At 46.0% G+C, this 19,417-nt stretch overlaps 1 protein-coding gene across 1 annotated transcript; it reads right to left on the minus strand.

The window, feature by feature from the left end:
• Positions 1 to 3,559: 3,559 nt before the first annotated feature.
• Positions 3,560 to 9,905, minus strand: HOATZ (HOATZ cilia and flagella associated protein; the record flags this gene model as incomplete). The annotated part of the gene is made up of 7 exons (XM_081334114.1): positions 3,560 to 3,960; positions 5,399 to 5,416; positions 5,548 to 5,597; positions 6,395 to 6,454; positions 7,699 to 7,763; positions 8,831 to 8,872; positions 9,656 to 9,905. The coding sequence occupies 7 exons, from the start codon at positions 9,903 to 9,905 to the stop codon at positions 3,900 to 3,902; spliced, it is 546 nt and encodes a 181-aa protein (XP_081190240.1). The 3' UTR covers positions 3,560 to 3,899.
• Positions 9,906 to 19,417: the final 9,512 nt, after the last annotated feature.

Genomic DNA, 19,417 nt, shown 5'->3' on the forward strand with positions numbered 1-19,417 from the left:
TGCACATCTGAATCTTTTTAAGAGCTCCTGGAACAAACGGAGACCTCGGGCCGGATCCTGCTAGGAAGAACGGAGGGAAATTGCACGGAAAGCTCCCACTGCAGAACCGGCTTCTGCCCAGATGCTGACGGGGCATTTTGCCTGCTGGTTTCCTGAGCGCTGGGAAATTGGACCGCCGGGCTGAGCTTCCGGGATTCCGGGCCAACTTTCCACTCATCCTGGTTTGGAAATAGCTTCCAGATGCCCCGTTGGGCTGAGGAAGGAAAGGAGTCCAGCTGCAAGCGTGCTATTGTGGCTCTGGAGCAGCCCAGAGCATGGGGATTCCCCCTCCCAAGGCCCTTCTCTGCGTGCATATGTGTGTATGTGTGTATATCACACACACACACACACACACACACAACATAGGACACAGAAAAAGGTTGAAAGGGACCTCAGCAACAACCCTTTTCAATTTGGTATCCTCCGGAGTGGATTAAAATATCCCAGCTGTTGCAGAATCAAGAGACTCAGACCCCAGAATCAAAAGAAGTTTGTTTTATTTTGCGCAAAAGGTTCAGAGCAAAAAGCAATATCAACAGTTTTTAAGAAGAGACTGGACAGCCATTTGCCTGAAATGGTATAGGGTTTCCTGCCTGAGCAGTGGGTTGGACTAGATGACCTCCAAGGTCCCTTCCTCCTCCTCCTCCTCCTCCTCCTCCTCCTATTATTATTGTTGTTGTTGTTGTTGTCTGAACACCTTTTCATGGAAAAGCAAGTACATATAGTCTTCAAAAGTAGCAAAACACGGAAATGTAACTTATGAGCATTGATTGGTTACTTGAATTACAGCCCCCATCTCCCCTTGTCGTACAGCCCCCAGCCCCCCTTGTTGCTATGCTGAATTTAGCTAAATATCTTGCAACCGTTCACTGATCGAGGTCACAGGTTCCTTGCAGAAGCACCTAAGTTTCCAGCACCATGTTTGTGGTTAGCTACAAACGAGACATATGTGGTTGGATGTAGCTTAGCTCTGTGCTTGATTAAATAAGTGTGAGAGACAGATGAACTCGTAATTTGGCATTTTCCATTTCCTTGTTCTTTTCTAACTAACACACGCGTTTTCTTTATGCCTCATTTTTATGTCCTGCCTTCACTTTATGTCCTGCCTTTATGTCCTGCCTCACAGCCACTGGGTGATGGGAGTTGTAGTCCATGACCCCTAGAATTATTGCAGTGGCAATGCTAAAGGATGAAAATAAGCATTTTTCCCAACAAGCTTTTAAAGTGAAAGTGCCCAGCTCAGTTCTGACCTGTTGCTCTAGCATCTGAGAGTTTTTTGGGATGGTGAGATTCATAAGCAGAAGCCAGCTGTGCCCAGTGCCTTCTTTGCCAGAGGCCAGGACCAGGCTGATTCTTGCACTTAATATTTATTTTAGGCTTTGTAAACCTTTATTCAACAAAATGCATGATCTGAATCTGCCTGCCAGGCTTGGGCGTCACACGACAGCAGCTTTGCACGTAAGTGTCTTTGTAATATGTTGTGTGAATGCGTCCATTGTGGCTTGCATTCCAGTGCATTGTATGGAGCCAGGCAACTAGGATGGATTCAAAAAGTGGTTTGACAAACAACGGCTTAGAACAATGCATGAACCCAGCCGAGTCAAAAGCACCGGGACGAAACTGTTATCCTGCACTGACACAATTCTGGCTGTGGCGTTGTGATCTTGTGATGCTGCAGAGGAAACTCGTCTCTCTATTAACCGTGGAGGAATTTCTTGGAAGGCTGGACTTGAATGATGCCAGCTCCTATTCAAACTTTGCCTGCCGTTCCTTGGAAGCCGCATCAGCAATTTCCTAAGTGGGTTTCTGATTTATGAAGTGGGGGTTACCTGTGAGTGCATGTGCACACTCACCCATGCGGAGTCATTCCTTCCCGAAGCACACACAAATCTGCCTCCAGTTCATGCTGACCAGCAGAAACAGGTCTTCAAGTTACGCCCGCTGGCAGGGAAAGAGGAGGGGGGGAGCCATAGAGGGGTGACTGTATTGGATCAAACCTGCTAATAAAAATGTTAAAGGTAAAGGTAAAGGTTCCCCCGCACATGCATGCTAGTCGTTTCCAACTCTAGGGGCTCATCTCCGTTTCAAAGCCGAAGAGCCAGCGCTTGTCCGAGGACGTCTCCATGGTCATGTGGCCGGCATGACTAGACGCCAAAGGCGCACGGAACGCTGTTACCTTCCCACCGGAGTGGTCCCTATTTTGCTGGAATTGGGGATGTCTAATCTAATGAAGAGAAGGATGAGGGGTGACATGATAGCAGTGTTCCAGTATCTGAGGGGCTGCCCCAAAGAAGAGGGAGTCAAGCTACTCTCCGAAGCAAGTGAAGGCAGGACAAGAAGCAACGGAGGGAAACCCATGAAGGAGAGAAGCAACCTGGAACGGAGGAGAAATTTCCTGACAGTGAAAACAATAAACTAGTGGAACAAGAGCACTGTTGATGTTACCCAGCTGGGTCATCAAATGTCTGCAAGAAGCGGTGAATGCTCCAACACTGGAGGTTTTTAAGAAGAGACTGGACAGCCATTTGTCTGAAATGGTATAGGGTTTCCTGCCTGAGCAGGGGGTTGGACTAGATGACCTCCAAGGTGCCTTCCAACTTTATTATTATTATTAATGCTATTTTGCAAGAGATTTCAGTGGGTCTTCAGGATCGGAGAGAAAAACATATACAGCTGGTCCTCGGCGTATGACCACAGTTGTAGCCCAAAATTTCTGTTGCTGAGCAAGGCCTTTGTTAACTGAATCCCCCTCCCATTTTATGACCTTTCACGCCACAGTTTTTAACTGATTCTCTGTGGTTCACTCTAGCAACAGGGTTGTTAAGCGCATCCGGCTTCCCCATTGACTTTGCTTGTCAGAAAGTCGCATCTATTGGCCATCCCAGGATAATCCATCACCAGCCAGAAACTCCTGGCTTGCGGAGGACGCATTTGGTTAACCGAGAGCTCTGAACTCCGGTTGAACACCCCAGTCAAAACAAACCAAATTACAGGAGCAATTCCTTTTATTGACACACTGAGGGCTGAGTGGGGTTTTCGGCCCCTGTCGTGTTCCCTCCCCACAACTCTGAAGTGCCAAAAAACTCTCAAGGCCAATTTTGGAAAGTTGGAAGAGGAGGAGGAAAAAACCAACAAAGCTGCTTTTCTGGCAACCCATGGCACCATTTCCTGCACGCAGGACAAGGGAAGGGATTCAGCCCTGGCAAACTCATCTCAGCACATTGATGTCAAAAGGCCAGAAGGGAACCGGGAGGCAAAAGCAGAAAACACAAGCAGAAATTCACTGGGCAATCTTGGGCGTTCGTAAAGAGCCAGTTGTTTTAGCATGCCGTGCAAGCCGAGCTCCACTTACTCAGAATAAACAGAGAGAAACAGGGCTTGTTTGGCAAAACGTGACATGCTGTGTACTAAGAGGAAGACCAGCTTTTCTCAGCCTGGTGCCTGCCAGGGGTTGGGAGTTCTTGAATTCCTCCTGCTGGCTGAGAATCCTGGAAGTTCAAGTCCCAAGAAGGGTCAAAAAGAGAAAATGAATAAATAACATAAATGAACACAACTGCTAGAAACGGTGATAGAAACGTCACCGTTAAGAGCAAAACCGTTCACATCTCAGCTTGCAGGCTGGTGGCTCAAAACTTGTTTAGCGCATTGAATATCCCTTCTTGCACAGGAGTAAGTCCCAGCAAGGTCATCCCAGTCCTGCAGAGGGCTAGTCTGTCAAACATGCAGAGAAGTCAAAGGGGAGGGGGTGGGGCCGGACTACATCAACAATGAGCCACAACTAATGCCAGACACCAAGGACAGGCTGGTTGAAAGCACAAACAGGCCTTTCCATTCTCCGTTGGCGGCCCTGATCAAAATCCTCAAGGTAATGCCTTTACGTTGCCTTCATCCTCAAACAGCTCTTCCTTCTCTTTTTTGGAACTAAAGAAAAGGAATTAAGAACAGAAGGAAATCATTAGGAACGCTTCCCATCTCCTCCTCCCCAACACCAGCATGAAAATCTCCAATCTCAAAGCATCTTGCAGCTTGGAAAATTGGGAGTCCCCGACGCTCTCTGAGCTTGGCTGTTTTCTTGAAGATGTTTCCTGACCCAACTAGGTAACATCACCAGTGTTAGATGAGAGTAGAGTTTGCCCTTATTTTTATACACTAGTGGCTTGCCCTGTCAGTCTAGGTGGGAATGTTCTTGGTGGTTCCTTGATTTACTGTTTGATTGTTTGTCCGAGTTGGTAATTTCTTGACTGGGGTATTGTTTGTTGCTGGAGTGCTGGTCTAGTTAATCTTGGTATGCTCTGCTTTATTAGGGTGTTGAATACTCCCACCGACACTGTCAAGGCAAGCTATCGTATATAAACAGAAAGTAAATCTACTCCCTTCTACCACTGTTGATGTTACTCAGTTGGGTCATGAAATGTCTGCAAGAAAACAACCAAGCTCAGAGAGCACCAAGGACCCCACACTTTAACCCCAAGCTACAAATATTTTCTTCTATCAGTAGCTTGGAAAAATTCAAAACCTTCCTTTTTTTAAAAAAAGGCCTGATGGCCTAGAAGATGAACCGATTAGAGGGTTAGGGGTAAACCCTCCCCCAACCCGTTTAGGGAACCATACCCATCCAAAATGCAGCTAGTTTTAAGACACAGAAGTACAGCTTTTTTGCACTTTATTCTGCTAGTTTGACACCAAGAAGGACCAGGAAAAAGGGGTTTGTTATGGAGTGAGATTCTTTCACGTAGTAAGTAGAATTACTTTTTTACTCTGTAAAATACTCTGGCATTTAAAAAAAACAAAAAACCCCAGGTCTTCACAGGATTTCACGGTTAACAGGAATCGATTGGGAAACCCTGCAGGGTGGGTGGAACTCACTGGCTCTTGGGATGTGACCTGTCAGCTGGTAAATCACGCCTAAGCAAGTGATTTGGACAAGACTCACTTCCTTATTTGTGGGTCTGACTGACTGAATAGATCAGGGTTGTCACCAGGAACTCAGGGAAATAATTGGAGTCCAGAGAAATGCGCAAATTTGAATAAGGACCTTAACTACTGTAAAAATGGGTCTTAAATGGCATCTTCGCAGGGGCTGGATGTTGTCATCCTTGAGAAAAATGCTAGCTATTAACAAATTAAAGGCAGAAACTGCTGAGAGGAGAAGTATAAGGGGCCAAATCAGCTTTTTCAGAGGGGTAATTTTAAAAGTGAAAAGGCAAAGTCTCCTTTGAACCTTTGAAGAATATATGGAGAGCCCAGGTTGATTTCTTGGCAAAAAACCTGGACAAATTGGCTCATTTTGAATTCCAGGAATTCTTTAACAGGTGGTTCTTTCTCTCGTTTGCATGAAATAACTCCGAAACAGATTTACCTCTCATCTTCCTGGTCCCTAAAATAAGAAAGAGATCAAAAGAAGAGGGAAAAAGTTACACCTTTCAAAATCATGAAAGCATTTATTTACAATAAGGATCACCAAAAACCAAAACAGCTAGGAGGAGAAACTTGTCTTGTTTATATTACCTTTGCGGCGCTCTGCTTTTGGGCTTATGTGGACGAGACAACAACTCTTTCTAAGAAAGAAAAAAGGCTGCTATTAAAAACTTCACCCATTTTAAACTGTTCTTTTGCAGAGTGGGAAGGAACAGTGCAAAATTTATGGGTGTTGTTTGGGGTCCTTGACGCAAAGCCCACTCCCTTCTAGCACTGATGATGTTACCTAGTTGGGTAATGAAACATCTGCTAGGAAACCACCGTCAGTTTAGCCCTGAGCTACTAATATTCTGTCATAGGTGTTCCCGCGGATTTGAATTTTGCAATAGGATTAACAGTTTTGAATACACGACACCGTTAACTGGTTAGAAAACAAGAACACGTGAAGGAAAGCATTCAGAGAAACGCTGAAGAATTGTCCCGTGAACTAAAATAAAGAAAAACCAGAAACGCAGAGAGAAACCCGATGAAACAGATTCAAAACTGGAAGAGTGAGAAATGGGACGAAATGGTCCTTGACTGGTTCAGGTCAACTGAGCTGATGCGAAACATCTTCTTTCCTGCTCCATGTAATCGAGGCAGCTTCTCCCCACCAAGTCATCCCCTTTAAATAACTCTCTGCAACCCTCGGTTTCTGCAAAGCTCTCTGAGGAGCAGAACCATCTAAACTCAAGCGAGGCTTTGGCATCTTTCCCCAAAGGCTGAATTACAGCAGGGGTACTAAACCAGCCAAATTCAATAGCATTCCTGGCTCGTTCCTTGTTTTGCGTTGCATGCTGCAGCTGGCAGTAGGGAAACGAGAAAGGAAAGCCAAGCAAGGGAACAATGCTTGGTCCTCAAGAGAGGGAGATTCGGAAAATCTGAAAAGCCATCTTACCGATATCCTCTCTTCCCTTTGCTTTTTCAGTAATGCAATGATGTCCTCTCTCTTTTTAGCCTGTGAAGAAAGATGTTTGCAACGATGAGGAAGAAAGGAAGTGGACTGGGTTAATTCCTGAGACTCAGTATTTCCCAACCTTGGCTGCCTGAAGATGTGTGGTAGCTAGCTGGGGAATTCTGGGAGTTGAAGTCCACAGTTCTTCAAGCTGCCAAGGCTGAGAGGCATAGCTGAGATCTTGTATCCCACGTGGGGTTTACCCCCTCAGACTCCAGAGAGGATCCATGTCCTTCAAAGGGAAATAATCTCCTATAGATTGTGACTTTATCAGACGGTTATAAAGACTCCAGGATAATGACCTGGATTTATATTAAACTCAGTTTAGGGGAGATGACATCTGCACAAGCTGATTAGGGTTTGGGTCCTAGGGAAGAGGGACAGCTTCAGGAATAAGGTGGGGTGACCAGCACAAACGCCCAGGGCTGCAAGCTAGTAATCTTTACTTTTAAAGTAAAGTAAAATCTTTACTTTTAGAACAACCATCTTGCACTCGTTTCTTTGAGCAGAATTATTTAAGAGAATCGCAGCAGAGTTTGTGGAGTAGGCCCACTTCCCCTGATAATCCCATTTCTCTGAGCCAGGTCTAATGGACGCCCCTGGACCAAATCCGTTAGGGGGTTATTAATCACCACGAATATGAATGCTGGTTTGCTGGCAGCAACTGCAAAGCTCAGCACATTTCAGCTTCTCCCAGGGACTGGCTGCCTCTGGCTCAGTTCCCATGCTTACTTTGCAAAGCTTTTCCTTTTTTTTAACAAGTGTGTGTGTGTGTGTGGGGGGGAATCCTTTAAGATTGTATTAATGTAGCTCTTAACTTTCGCAGACTGCTGTAACACAATGTGGATTAGCCGGCGAACCACACTATTTATTCTTATCGATCAGCTTAATGATTTATTTACACGGCAGTGAGCCAACGGGCCAAAGAAGTTGGATTCCACACTGGACTTCAGGAGTTAATTAACAAAGAGCAAATGCGTTTCTCCGCAAAGGTCCACAGACCGGGGTTGGTTTCCCGTTAGGTCTGTGGCATCCTTTATCCAGGATGTGGGTCCAGCAAGTCTAGAAATGACACAACGGCAGTTTCTGGGAGAGACGCTAACCCTGATTCCTCACATTCCTCAGGGTCCTATTTAGAATCACCGCTGAAGGAAAGAGAAACCAGAAATAGAGAGTCCTCAAGTTACGACGACAGTTGGCACAGTTTAGAATGGAGCTAGTTCTGAAAAGCAGCAGAATCCACTCACCTTTTCCAGACAATGTTCTTTCCAGGCATTATTCTCATTTTCCGAATGTTTGTCTTCCTCTCTTTCTAAACAATTATTTTCAAAGAAATCGTTTTAAATTCAATCTAAAATAAATCACCTTTCATCATTTTTCAAGTAGAACGGCTCCAACCCTGGAGGTGGGATATGTGAGCAGGAGACTCTACGGCAGCCCCAAATGAGAAGGATTTTGTAAGAAGGCATCAGTTTTTGTGAGTTGTTGGTTAGTCTGAAAAGAGTCTACCAAACTCTTGATTTTCTGCTCTTGGAATTTTCTGGAGTAACAATTATTTTTGCCAGGAAAAACTACAGTAACAAAGATATTTAATAACAGTGGATGCAGAAGTTAGCAGCCCAAAGGAAGAACAAGAAGGGCAGCTAAAAGGAAGAGCAGGGTTTCTGCTAAAAGTCCTGCAGAAAGTTAAGTTTTCAATTTTTGGTTCCCTTGATCTCATCCTCAAATCCTCTTTTAAAAAAAAAAGCAAGAGAAAAATGTTTTAAGTCAACAAAGTGACCTGCAACCATTAGTTTAAACAATAGACAATTCACAGTTGTGTTTGAAAGTTTCCTGATTGGGTTTACACATCATATAAATCATGGCTTATGTAGGGTTGGCTGAATAAGGCGCCCATACTCTGCATTTACATATCAAACTTAGTCAAAAATAGCAAATTGTATTTTGGGTTAGAGCAGGGGTGGGCAACTATGGCCCCTTTAGGACCTGTGGATTTCAACTCCCAGAATTCCTGAGTCTGCCATGCTGGCTCAAGAATTCTGGGAGTTGAAATCCATAGGTCCTAAAGGGACCATAGTTGTTCACCCAAATTACAGAAATATAGGAAAGTCATCTGCAGAAAGATACCAGATAGATGTGTCTTCCTGCTCCATGTTCTTGCAATAAAAATAATGCCAATTAAAAATGCTGTCCTTTCCATCTGCTGCCTGGGGCAAGATCACCTACCAGGTCAAGCATTGGACTGAATCAATTGATTGGCATTGGGTGTGATCTGCATCTCTTGATTGGCATCAGGGTGTGCCTCTTAGAAGGATTTCGAGGCGTTAGTGGTTTGGCTTCAGATTCTATTACGATAAATATCCAAAACCGCATACTCACTGTCGCTCACTGAGGATGCAATAGACAAATGGCTGGTTTTCCCTTAAAAAAATGCAACAGATTGAAATCACCAATTCAGATTCTCCATTGAACATTTGTGGGATCATTTTTCCCACCTTCCAGGTTGGGCATTTCACAACATGGATAGACCGATGTGAAAACAGCTTTGCAGATAATCTCAGAAATGATTTCCCCAGGATCCGCATTAATTGACAAGCTCCATAGACATTTCAAACTGCAGCCCCTCTTCCTAACCCTCCCCCTTTGCAATGCAGGCCAACTCCAGGGGGAAATTCCGGGGAGGTTTGGGGGGTGACCAAAGAAAAGGGACTCCTCCGAAGGAGAAGGGGCGATGCAGCAGAAAGAGAACAGAAGCGAAGGAAGATTGGACAGCCACCTGTCTGGAATGGCAGACTAGAAGACCTCCAAGGTCCCTTCCAGCCCTGTGATTCTGTTGCTTTGCTATCCTTCCTTCCTTCCTCCCTTTCTTCCTCCCTCCCTCCCTCCCTCCCTCCCTCCCTCCCTTCCCTGGAGGCTTTTAAGAGTCTGGACAGCCCCTTGTCTGGAACGGCATAGGGTCTCCTGCTTGAGCAGGGGGTTGGACTAGCAGACCTCCGAGGTCCCTTCCAACTCTGTGAAGCCGCCCTGATGCCCAGCGTTGCGGCTCTCGCTCCCCTCTCCCAGGCGGGGCTTCTCGGACCGCGTCCCCCCTCCGCGCCCCCTCCCCGGCCGACCTCAAGCCGAGCCGCGGAAGCCCCGCAGCCTTCCCGGGCCGGCTCTCCCGGCGCCTCGCTCCCTCCCTCCCTCCCGGCCCGCCGCGGGTACCGGCCGAGCTCCGCCGCGGGCAGGTGGCGCCGTCGCAGAGCGAGCCGGAGCGGGCGCCCAGCCGGGACTCGAGCGGCGGCTGGAGGGTGACGGAGTTCCAGAAGGACTTGGCCAGCGCCACGTCCTGCTCGCTGGAGCCCGCGAAGGCCAGCGGGGCGGCGGCGGCGGCGGCGGCGGGCGAGGGCGCGGGCGCGGGCGGCGCGTTGGCCATGGCCGAGGGCGCGGGCGTGGGCGGCCGCTCGGTCTCCATGGCTCCGCGCGCCGCCCCGGCTGGCCGGCCCTGCCGTTGGCCCGGAGGGGGGGGGGGCGGGGGCGCCGCTGCTTCCCCCGACGGGCGTCCCGAGGCGGGGAGACGGAACAAAACAATCCCAGACAGAGGAGGTTTTCGAGAACAGACTGGACTTGGAATCGTTTGTCCAGAACGTCTAAGATTTTCTGTCTGAGCAAGGGGTTGGACTAGAAGACCTCCGAGGTCCCTTCCGACTCTGCTGTTCTGTTATTCGGTTACGGTGTTGAAAGGGACCTCGGAAGTCTTCTAGTTCAACCCCCTGCTCAAGCAGGAGACTCACTACCATTTCAGACAAATGGCCGTCCAGTCTCTTCTTAAAAACCTCCAGGGTTGGAGCACCCAACAACTTCTGGAGGCAAGGAGTTCCACTGGTCAATTGTTCTCGCTGTCAGGAAATTTCTCCTTAATTCCAGGTTGCTTCTCTCCTCGGATAGTTTCCATCCTTTGCTTCTTGTCCTGCCTTCAGGTGCTTTAGACAATAGGCAGACCCCCTCTTCTTTGTGCAGCCCCTCCAATACTGGAAGATGCTATCGTGTCTCTCCTAGTCCTTTTCATTAGACACACCCAATCCCTCAACCTTCGTACGTTTTAGCCTCCAGTCCCCTCATCATTTTCGTTGCTCTTTGCATTCTTTCTAGAGCCTCAATAGCTTTTTTATATGCGGGCTTTTGCCTGGTGGGGTTTGTCCACGATCCCTTGTACCCCATGGCCGGGTTGGCAGCTTTCTCCCACCCGTCAACTAAGCAGCCTAGGTGAATCTTTCGCAGGCTTGGCAACTAAGCCTGGTGGACTTCAACTCCCAGAATTCCCCAGCCAGCATGGAAGCTGCCAAGGTGGAGAAACACTGCCAGCTGGGGAATTCTGGGAATTGAAGTCCACCCATCTTCAAATTGCTAGAGCTGAGAAACATCACTCTAGTTTATTGCCTCCATGGCAATAGAGAGTGGGTGGGCCAGTGTATATAAAGGCTTTTTTATTATTTTTTCCTAAGTACTGTGGAGGGAGTTAAAGGCTTAGCACCTTGCAGGGAATTCACCCCCTCTTCCCCCCCCCCCATCCCGCACAAGCCACTGAAGTCTTTATGAAATGCTGGAGTCCCGCAGAAGCCATTTGGAAAATCAAGATCCAGATATCTGCTTAATGAAAGTTGTTGCACTTCTGCTTCTTATAACAGTGTTCATGCCAATGTTGAATGTTCCTGTCCTCTTTTGTATTTTGGTCATGTCCTGGACTTAAAACTCCAGTGAGGCAGCATAATGGGATAAGGGCTAACTGTTCCTTGAGAGCAAAAGGCTGCCGTGTGAAGGTCTAGGCAGAATTCCAGACCCCCCCCCCCATTCAAGCAGGAGCAATGACAAGAGAACCTCCCATTGGGGTCTTGGGACTGTAAATAGTCCTCAACTGGCAGCTGTAATCAAGCCCAGAATTACGGCTGTAAATTCTGCCAGTCATTATGTAGGTCATCACACAATCCTGCCCGATGTTACAATTTTTTTTGCGGTGGTTGTGAAGCAAACACAGCAGTCAAAAGCGAGCCAGAAACCATCGGGGTTTTTTTGGGGGGGGGGCAGAAACCATCGGTTTTTCACAAAACATGTCATAAATTGCAGTCATGTGACTTTGGGGTGCTCCAAGCGGCCGTAAATTGCTGATCACCCAAAATGCAATCGTGCAACTGTAGGTTGAGGAAGAGGGGTGGCCATCAGAACCTTGAATATACAGGTTGCAGGTTCCTTTTGAGGGTGAGGGGTTTCCATCCTACCTTCAGATAGCCGCTAAGTGAGCGATCATAAACTGCGGACTCTCTGTATGACATCATTCCCCTTTTACCTGTCCTCACAAGTTCTGGGAAACAACATGACAATAGTTTCTTAGAAAGGAGCTCACGAAAGATTGTTAATGTTGGCGTTTATTGGAGAGATATCTCAAAGGAACAATAGATGGAGATCTTGAAGAGAAGACTTCTTCAGGTACGTACCAAAGCTTTTTAACAAGACCCTTTTTCAAAATATTTTTTTAACTCTTTGTTCTTTCCATACACCTAAGTCTTAATTCTTTCTGCTTTGCTGGCTAAAAGGCAAGGGAAGCAGAATTAAGTCATTTCTTTCATTAGTCTCCTCCTGTCTTTTGGATTCATATCAAGCTCCTCTAGGAACTGACCGTCAGTCAAATATTATGAGCTGTCAGCACTTGTGTCAAGCCACAGCACTGCCGGTAAATGACCCACATTGATCAACCAGAAATTTAATTACCATCCATCTGGACAGGGAACTGCAGTCTAAATGAATAAAAAGTTAATAAATCAGAACAGGGCTTCCTATTAAGTAAAGTGGCTGTTAATGAGGACCGAGATACAACTTACTCTCAAGAATGCATCCCTCAAATCTTTCCTCCAGCTTTCCCTAACCTGGGGCCCTCCTGTAGCTATGTTGGTTAGGTAATGTTGAGAAGAGCAGCTTCAACAGCTCTGGAGAACATCAAGCCGGGATCAGCAGATCTACATTTTACAATGTTTCTCAACTTTAGAGACTTTAAGATGCGTGGACTTCAATTCCCAGAATTCTAGGAGTTGACGTCCACCCATCTTAAAGTCACTGTGGTTGAGAAGCACCACTTCATAGTAGTAGTGACCACCCTTAGCACAAATGGTGTCTCCTACGCAGGGTATCTTCTGCTCTTCAACCTGTAGAAGTCGACTAGTCCATTCAGCCGATTGCAGAACTGAAGGGAGAGGCCGCCTTTTCACTTGGCTGTGTTGTTAGCGACTGTTGGTTAGGTCAATCAGCTAACTACACTGCCTGGTGACCAGGCTGATGTTCAGGCTTGGGTCCAACGGCCTAATTCCTCCTCCTCCTCCTTTGTCTTTAGAGACCATCCAGGTTCCACCAGTGGTTTCCAAAGAGATTAAATCTGGATTCTCTTAAGATCCCCAGTTCGTTCTACCAGGGGGAAATGCAAATTGTAATCCAATGAGTGGAAAACCAGAGACTGAGCAAAGCTTCTCTAGATCATTGGTTTAGAACTTCACGATCCGGTACCATTAGCAGCACCATCACCCAATTCACCATCAGGGCAGAAGACCCACCCCTGGCCTTTTTGCTGGCGTGGGATGTTTTTCATTTCTGGTAGGGCTGTGAGGGCCACAGCTGCTCTTCGTACCAGCCTTGCTTTATAGGTCTTGAATGTCAACCAGAACATCTCGCTAATCCTGCCAGAAATCTGTCACAGGAGAACCCTGAAATTTGCTCATTGTCCTCACTGTGTAGTCATCACAAAGCTATGCAGAAGTTGGGAGGGTTTTCACTACTTCTTTGCGCCAGCATTTCCTCATGATCAATTGTCTTCCTTGCTGTCGAGTTGGTAACCTCTAACATGGAACAGGAGATCTGAATAATAAAATAATAATTTGAACAGGAGATCTGAATGATGGCAACTCTTTGGGTTTTCAGCCGGGAGCTGGCTTCTGGGAAGCAACCTGGAGAACTGTGCACATTGTTTTGATGACAGTGAAGCTAGTGATTGCTAGGGAGATACACAATCAACTAATTACACTGCCTACAAACCAGACGTGATTATCTGCAGGATCCAACCTGAAAAATACACACAAGCACACACCGAGGGTTCAGCAGTTGTTCCTTTGCAATTCATGATAGTAAAAATATCAAGTCCAAATTTCTTGGATCATGGTCTAAGAAACAGCAGCTTGTAACAAGAACCTGGCCTGCTGAGCTCCTTCGTTTTTTTTCTATTTTGAAGTTTCTAGACCTTAAGATTGCTCCAAATAGACTTGAAAGTCTGCAGGCCCTATCTTGTGAGTCTAAGTGGGATATGGATGAATACCCCAACTCTTTACTCAGTTCTGCAACAGTCATTATAAATATGTATGTTTAATATGAAATATCCATTAACCAAGTTTTACTGTGCATGATACACAAAACCTCTCTCCAAGATTCTGCCGTACCTGGAATCAAAGACCAATCTCAACCCAATCTGGTGGCATCCTTGAATTATTTTGCTTATATTTTGCCCTCTGTAAATGAAGAGTGCCAGGGACTAAATATAGACTTGACAAAGAGGGAAGCAACTTCACCTGTAAAAATTGCAGTGTCTTTCTACAGAAAGATAAACAATTTGTGGCACCCCAAATCTACAGTATGCAAGTCCTTCCTTCAAGCTGGCACGGTTAGTTAATTTTCTGCATTTGCTCTGTCACTCAGCCATTTTCATCCTGCTAAGCTTCACCCTGAATTTAAACTCAGCTTATCTTCCAAGCAGGCCTGGGAAGGGCTTTTTGTTGGCATGGGGTCTGTTTTTCATTTCTGTAGGACTTTGAAGGCCACAGCTGCTCTTCCTACCACACTGGGAATGCAGGATTCCAAGACCTTTCCCCTCTCCCCTCTCCCAAGCTTGGTCTCCTGTGCCAGGCCACCTTCATTGAACCCTTTAGTCAAATGCTTCTGAAGCAACGGAAAACCGCTAGCATTTAGAATAGAGCTCAGCAAAATATTGTGTGTTCCTCATACACTTCTGGTTTACAGATTGAGGTGATTCTTTCAACACAAGCTTCTGGAACAAGACCATAAAAGGGAAGTTTAGAATTTTCCCATGAGAAGCTTACCTTGATATAATTCTGGTGGTATCAGCCACCTGGGTAATTCAGTGTGAAAGGCTGGCACGGTTTCAAACCCTGAGCTGGGAAGGCGTAAAAGAAAAATCAATGGTGCTTTTCAATTTTCTTCTCAAAGGGACAATCTTTGCATCATCTTGGCTTCCGAAAGCAGCAGAGACACCCCAGGACTTCTAAGAGGGACTTCTAGGATGGATCTCTAAACCAGCATTCTTGACCAACTTCAGCTGTGGATTCTAAACCTGGTACGAGAAAGAACTCAGGATTGCAGGCAGATCCAACCGCTCTCAACTGCTGCGTGTCTGGTCTTCAGGTTGGCCCCAAGGACCCAATCCTAGGATTTGTATGCAACTCTGTAACCATGGATGGTCAGGTGTGGCTTACAAATCAAGCCCAGCTCAGCCCTCTGAAAGTGGGCAGGTTGACTTCTCCCTGTGGTGACCGAATGACGCAACGTTTCCATGGACCTCCCAAACACACCAGGAGCAGGAAGTGGAATTTCAGGACTTTTGAAATCAACCTGAGGCTCTTAGTCTTAGAGGTAAGCCCTTGCCTTCCAACCATTTGTTTAGTGACGGTTTGGGGGAAAAACCAGACCTGAAAAAGTGGCTTCTCACCAGTCCTCTTACTTCCAACGGTTGCAGCATCCCCACAGTCATGTGATCACGATACAAGCACTTGGCAACTGGCACGTATTTATCATGGCGGCAGCATCCCAGGGTCCTGCGGTCGCCATTTGCGACCCTCCCAGTTGGCTTCTGACAAGCCAAGTCCGTGGGGGAAGCTAGATTCCCTTAACGACCAAGTAATTCACTTAACCATGGTGATTTGCTGAACAACTCTAGCAAAAAAAAAAAAGAAGAAAAGGCTGCAGACTTGTCTGTGACTCGCTTAACAATGGCCTTGCTTAGCCATGGAAATTCTGGTCCCCCCCCTTGTGATTGTAAGTTGAGGACAGGTGTTAGCAAAGTGAAGCTATAAGGCCAGCGGGGAAGAGGCTGAACATCCCTCTTAGGTGCCCTCCACTTAGACTACCGTCTAGACTATCATGAAATGAAGGATGATGGTTTGACTGTGCTGAAAGCCAAGGATCTAGCATTGGGAATTCAGACTGATGGATGGAATTGCATTTACAGCCCACCTTTTCTTCAAGGAGCTGAAGGCACCGATTCTGAGCCTCCCTTAATTCACTTTAAGAGTCTGGTTCATGTATATTTCACACCATACGAGGCAAAGAGCCAGGGAGACATTTGGTGAAGGGAGATGAGGTAGAACAATGTTTCTCAACCTCCACCATTTTAAGAGGTGTGGACTTCAACTCCCAGAATTCCCCAGCCGGTTACTGAGGTAGAATAAATTAGGTTGACCAATTCAGTGCAGTTTTACAGAATATCCATGTTTCAGGACTTCACAACCAGGTGCATCTTCAGCTTGTTACATAAGTAAGATGACCGGCTCTATTAATCTAAACAAACAAACAAACAGATAGATATCCACCTGGATGTATAATCCATCCAATCAGTGTGTAAATGTATTTGTAATAGTAGCATTACTAAAACTGAAATGTTGTATACGTTCCTTGGTAAGTCAAATGAAATGTTTCTAAGGCAGGAAGACTCTGAAGAGCAGATCAGGAGCATATCCAGTATTTGCTAAGAATAAATGTCTTAAAATTTGACACACAACCAATTAGCTTTTAAATATTTCTAAACGTAGTTTCCATTAGGGTCGACCATTGAAAAGGAAGCAGGTTTTGAATGCCTGGAATCCAGCCAATTGTTTTAAGAACCAATAGTTTATCACTTGGGAAAGGAGATTTGTAAAGTTATAAAACATTAGTCAACAGGTGGATATGGTCTAGCATTAACGCTCCAATGCCAGCACCCAAAATTGTCCCTGAACAAGCTTATTTATCAAATTTAGGAACTGTCCATCTCCCTCACAGTGAGATATTGGGCAGTGTACAAATAAAAAAAATATTAAGTTGCCTATTTATTAACTGCACAGAAGATGATAAGAGCCATTTACTTACATATTATACTTCCTGGATCCTACCAGGACCAGGTTGAAGATTTCAGCCAAACCATGCCAGGCTCCTCCCAGGGACCTCTCATCCTCTTGCCCATTTTACCTCCATAAAGGACCATCTTCTCTTCTGCTCTTCTCCCATCTTCCTTCCCAACCCCAAGAAAACTTTCTTCTGGGCCACCCCACTTGTTTTCCATCTCTGGAGACCTGCATGCTGTGCTGCTGAAGATGAACGTTTCAGAAAGGAGAGTCCCGGGTAGGACCTTAGACTTTCTCTTGGTGCAGGAAAGTCCAAAGAGAGTCCCATCCACCATCTTCCTGCGTTCAGGAGGGCAATGTTTGCTCCAAGCCAAGCCTGCTGTTGCTAGAGAACAGATGCAGGGCTTGGCTTACAGTCCTGTCTGGACTTGCCTGCAGAAGAGGGAGACCCAGAATTTAATCTATTAAGGAATGCTTGGACTGAGATTGGTACTCCATCCAAAATGTGGAAAAAGCAAAGCGCTTCCTTTCCTTTCCTTTCCTTTCCTTTCCTTTCCTTTCCTTTCCTTTCCTTTCCTTTCCTTTCCTTTCCTTTCCTTTCCTTTCCTTTCCTTTCCTTCTTTCCCCTTTCCCCCTTCCCTTTCTTCCTTTATCCCTTATTTATTTCCTCCCTTCCTTCCTTCTTCTTTAAATGACCTCATAATTTTTCAAAGAGTATGACATGCCCCCTCAGGGTGAAGAAAGGGCTGAGGTCTTCTTGGAGAGCAGAAAGAAGGTCCATTTCAAGAGGTCAAGGAGAAGCCGCTCTGGTGCCAACTCTTGACCATTTCATGGACAATCAAGGCCCAGAGAAGCCACATCACTGGACTGGGCAGCCTCATTGCAGATAGTCCTCAATTTATGATCCCAACTGGGGCCACAATTTCCACTGCTACGTGTGGCAGTTGTTAAAGCGGGTCACCTTTTTTGTTGTGATTATTAAGCAAATCCCTGCCATTAAATGTATCACATGGTTGTTAAGCAAATCCGGCTTTCCTCTCCAGCTTCGCTTATGAGAAGCTGGCTGGGACGGTTGCAAACAGACATCCTGTGATCTGGGATGGTTGGCAATTGTTGTAAGTGAGAGGATTGGCTGTACGTGATTTTTTTCCAGTGCTGTTGTAACTTCAGTCGCTATTGAATGGCTGTAAGTCAAAGACTACCTGTAAATCTATTAATAATTAAACAAAGAACACCGCTTCTTGTTCTCTAGCTCAAGGGTCTGCAACCTTGACAACTTTAAGACTTCTAGACTTCAACTCCCAGAATTCCTCAGTCAGCAAAGCTGGCTGACAAACTCTAGGAGTTGAAGTCCACAAGTCTTAAATTTGCCAAGGTTGAGGACCCTTGCCCTAGACCATTTGAGACAGACATTTGTCCAGTCTTTTCTTAAAACCTCCAGTGATGGAAATCCTGCTGATTTTAGATCCAGCCCGAGGGCTGCAGGGAAAAAGAAATTTAATTTGGGGGCTGCCTTGATTTAGATGCTCACTCACCTCTATGGCACACACCTGTTACAGCTGCAAAAGCTCCACCTCTCCTTATATAAGCCCGAAAGGTGAGCAAGAAAGCTGTTAGGCTAGCAGAAGGAGTGCTTGTTTAAGAACTAGGAGAAGGCTGCCGAGTTTGAGAGGGAAAAACACCTGTGAACGGTAGCTGAATAATCTCAAGCAAGCTGGTTTATCTGTTTCTCGGCCAGGATCCCAGCCAGTCTGTGCATATTTGATTAACTCAGCTGTGATCTTTTTCTGAAGGTAATTCTAGATTATTTCAGGGGTGTTCCTGGGTGATATTGTTTTGTCCCTGTGACTAGGTTCTTACGTGTCAGCTTTAATGTGGATTAGAGTAAGGATGTTTTACTTCCTTTCCACTAAGCCACATTAACTTCCTGGTTTAGAGCCAGCAGTTGTCAATTAACCATCAACAACGGTTAAAACTGATCCAGATCTGCGGAAGGTAGCCTTGCAATACTGAGTATTTGAGAGTGGTCTTGTATGTTATGTAGTGGCAACCTGAAGATGGATGGATGGGGATTTCTGGGAGAGGAAGTCCACCCCCATCTTTAATTTGCCAAGGCTGAGAAAGCCAAACATGGTCCCAGCCAAACATGGAGGTGGTACTAAAGTTCTCATTCTCCTTGGCTGGGAGAGTCTGAACGTGGCAGCACAAAGTAATGCCAATGATAGGGAGGACTGGATATCTCATTAAAAAATAACTCCAATTCTTGGTTTGTGTGCTTTTAACCAAAGAAGCAGCACATTTCACACTAAGTGTGAGCAAATTGCGCTTGGCTCAGATTGTTTAAGATCTTCTCCTTAATGGTCGCAGCCATCATTTATGGCTTGATCTCTGAGTCTAATTGATTGTGGCTTATTCTCCCAACTGAATAAGCAAACTATAGTTTGAAGGGTCCTTGGTGCTCTCTGAGCTTGGTTGTTTTCTTGCAGAAGTTTCCTTACCCAAACTAGGTAACATTATTAATACTAGCACTGATGATGTTACCTAGTTGGGTAATGTGACATTCGCAAGAAAACAACCCAGCTCAGAGAGCACCAAGGACCCCTCATTTCAACTCTGACCTACAACGATTCTCCTTTATTAGAAGACTATAGTTTGACGTGTGATATGAATGCAAAAAAGGTGACATCCAAAGCCTTTGGCAAACCAAGCTGAGGTAGTTGTGAGACATGACAACTCCTGCTGGTTACAGGAACAGGGCTGACTGTGGGTCCTCTGCTCCAATTCCCCCCCCAGTTGTGTTCCTGCAGTGGGGGGGCGGTCCTCTTGCAGAAGGGACGGC

The sequence above is a fragment of the Vipera berus genome, assembly GCF_964194415.1.
Source record: "Vipera berus genome assembly, chromosome: 8".
In the NCBI taxonomy this organism is placed as follows: domain Eukaryota; kingdom Metazoa; phylum Chordata; class Lepidosauria; order Squamata; family Viperidae; genus Vipera; species Vipera berus.